General features: G+C 46.6%; 1 protein-coding gene across 1 annotated transcript in view; it reads right to left on the minus strand.

The window, feature by feature from the left end:
• Window positions 1-699, minus strand: part of PAOX (polyamine oxidase) — an 8596-nt gene extending 7897 nt beyond the window's left edge. Inside the window, exon 1 of the mRNA XM_072423240.1 lies at window positions 372-699. Within this exon, the coding sequence (XP_072279341.1) occupies window positions 372-624 (253 nt within the window). The 5' untranslated portion in view covers window positions 625-699. The remainder of the gene's footprint in view (window positions 1-371) is intronic.
• Between the last annotated feature and the right edge of the window lie 316 nt (window positions 700-1015).

Here is a 1015-nt window from a genome sequence, read left to right on the forward strand (position 1 = left end):
CCCCAGAGCGGGTTTTCTGCCCAGCACTCCCCCACCCACCTGCCATCAGTGGTGGCTTGTCATCTGAAAAGAGGTGCCAGCTGCTAGAAGCTGCACAGAATCGCTTAATCCCAAGGCTGATCTGAACCTTCACTTTGAGTAAAAATTCGAAAAAACACAAAGTAATGCATCCAACCTATAATATCTGCAGAGTGCATGTCAGTTTCATTGGATCTACATAGACTGATGTTTGGTGACCCCAGACTCAAATCTAAAGAGGCAGTGCCCTCTAGTGTACGGGCCTGATAAATGTTTTCCCTTATTAACAACAGTGTCCCCTCCCCCTTTAGTGTCATTAAGCTTTAATCAGTCAACTGTGTGACTTTTATTACCAAATTTCTGCGTCCGTATACGACCCCCGGTCCTTCCTGTTGCTTCCAGGATCCTAATATTCTGGAACCCATTCTTGTGCACTTTCTCGGCAGCTCCAATCCCAGAAATGCCGGAACCGACGATCAGAACGGAAGGAGTTCGGCGTCCCATTGGCTCCTCCGGCGCTGACACCAGCGAGCCCTGAATTGGATAGACAGAGAAGACGAAGAAGAGGGGGAGGAGCCTGACAGCATGGCCGGTGATTGGCGGCATATTGCAGCGAGTGCGAAATGCAGGGCTGAGGTGACACCAATGGAAGCGGGTTGCTTCTCCGGAGCACCCCGACACTGATTACAACTGACTGGGATTACACAACACAGGAACCTTATACACAGCTGTGCTACAAAATATTTCACACAAGCCCAGGGTTTAAATGTTTGCACATTTCTGGCACAGAACACCGATCCTGCCTCTACATTTTGCAGATTTTAAAGCTTTCAAGCTGAGGAATTCACCACACATTGTTTCAATCATTTTAAACGTCCTAACCTGGGTTGTCATCTGACTGATTTTGTAGCAGATGGTTTATTTTCTATTTGCTATAATATCCAAATACTTTCCAGCAATATTCCTATCAACAATGTCTTTTGCAGCTCAGCATTTT

The sequence above is a fragment of the Pyxicephalus adspersus genome, chromosome 10 (genome assembly GCF_032062135.1).
Source record: "Pyxicephalus adspersus chromosome 10, UCB_Pads_2.0, whole genome shotgun sequence".
In the NCBI taxonomy this organism is placed as follows: Eukaryota; Metazoa; Chordata; class Amphibia; order Anura; family Pyxicephalidae; genus Pyxicephalus; species Pyxicephalus adspersus.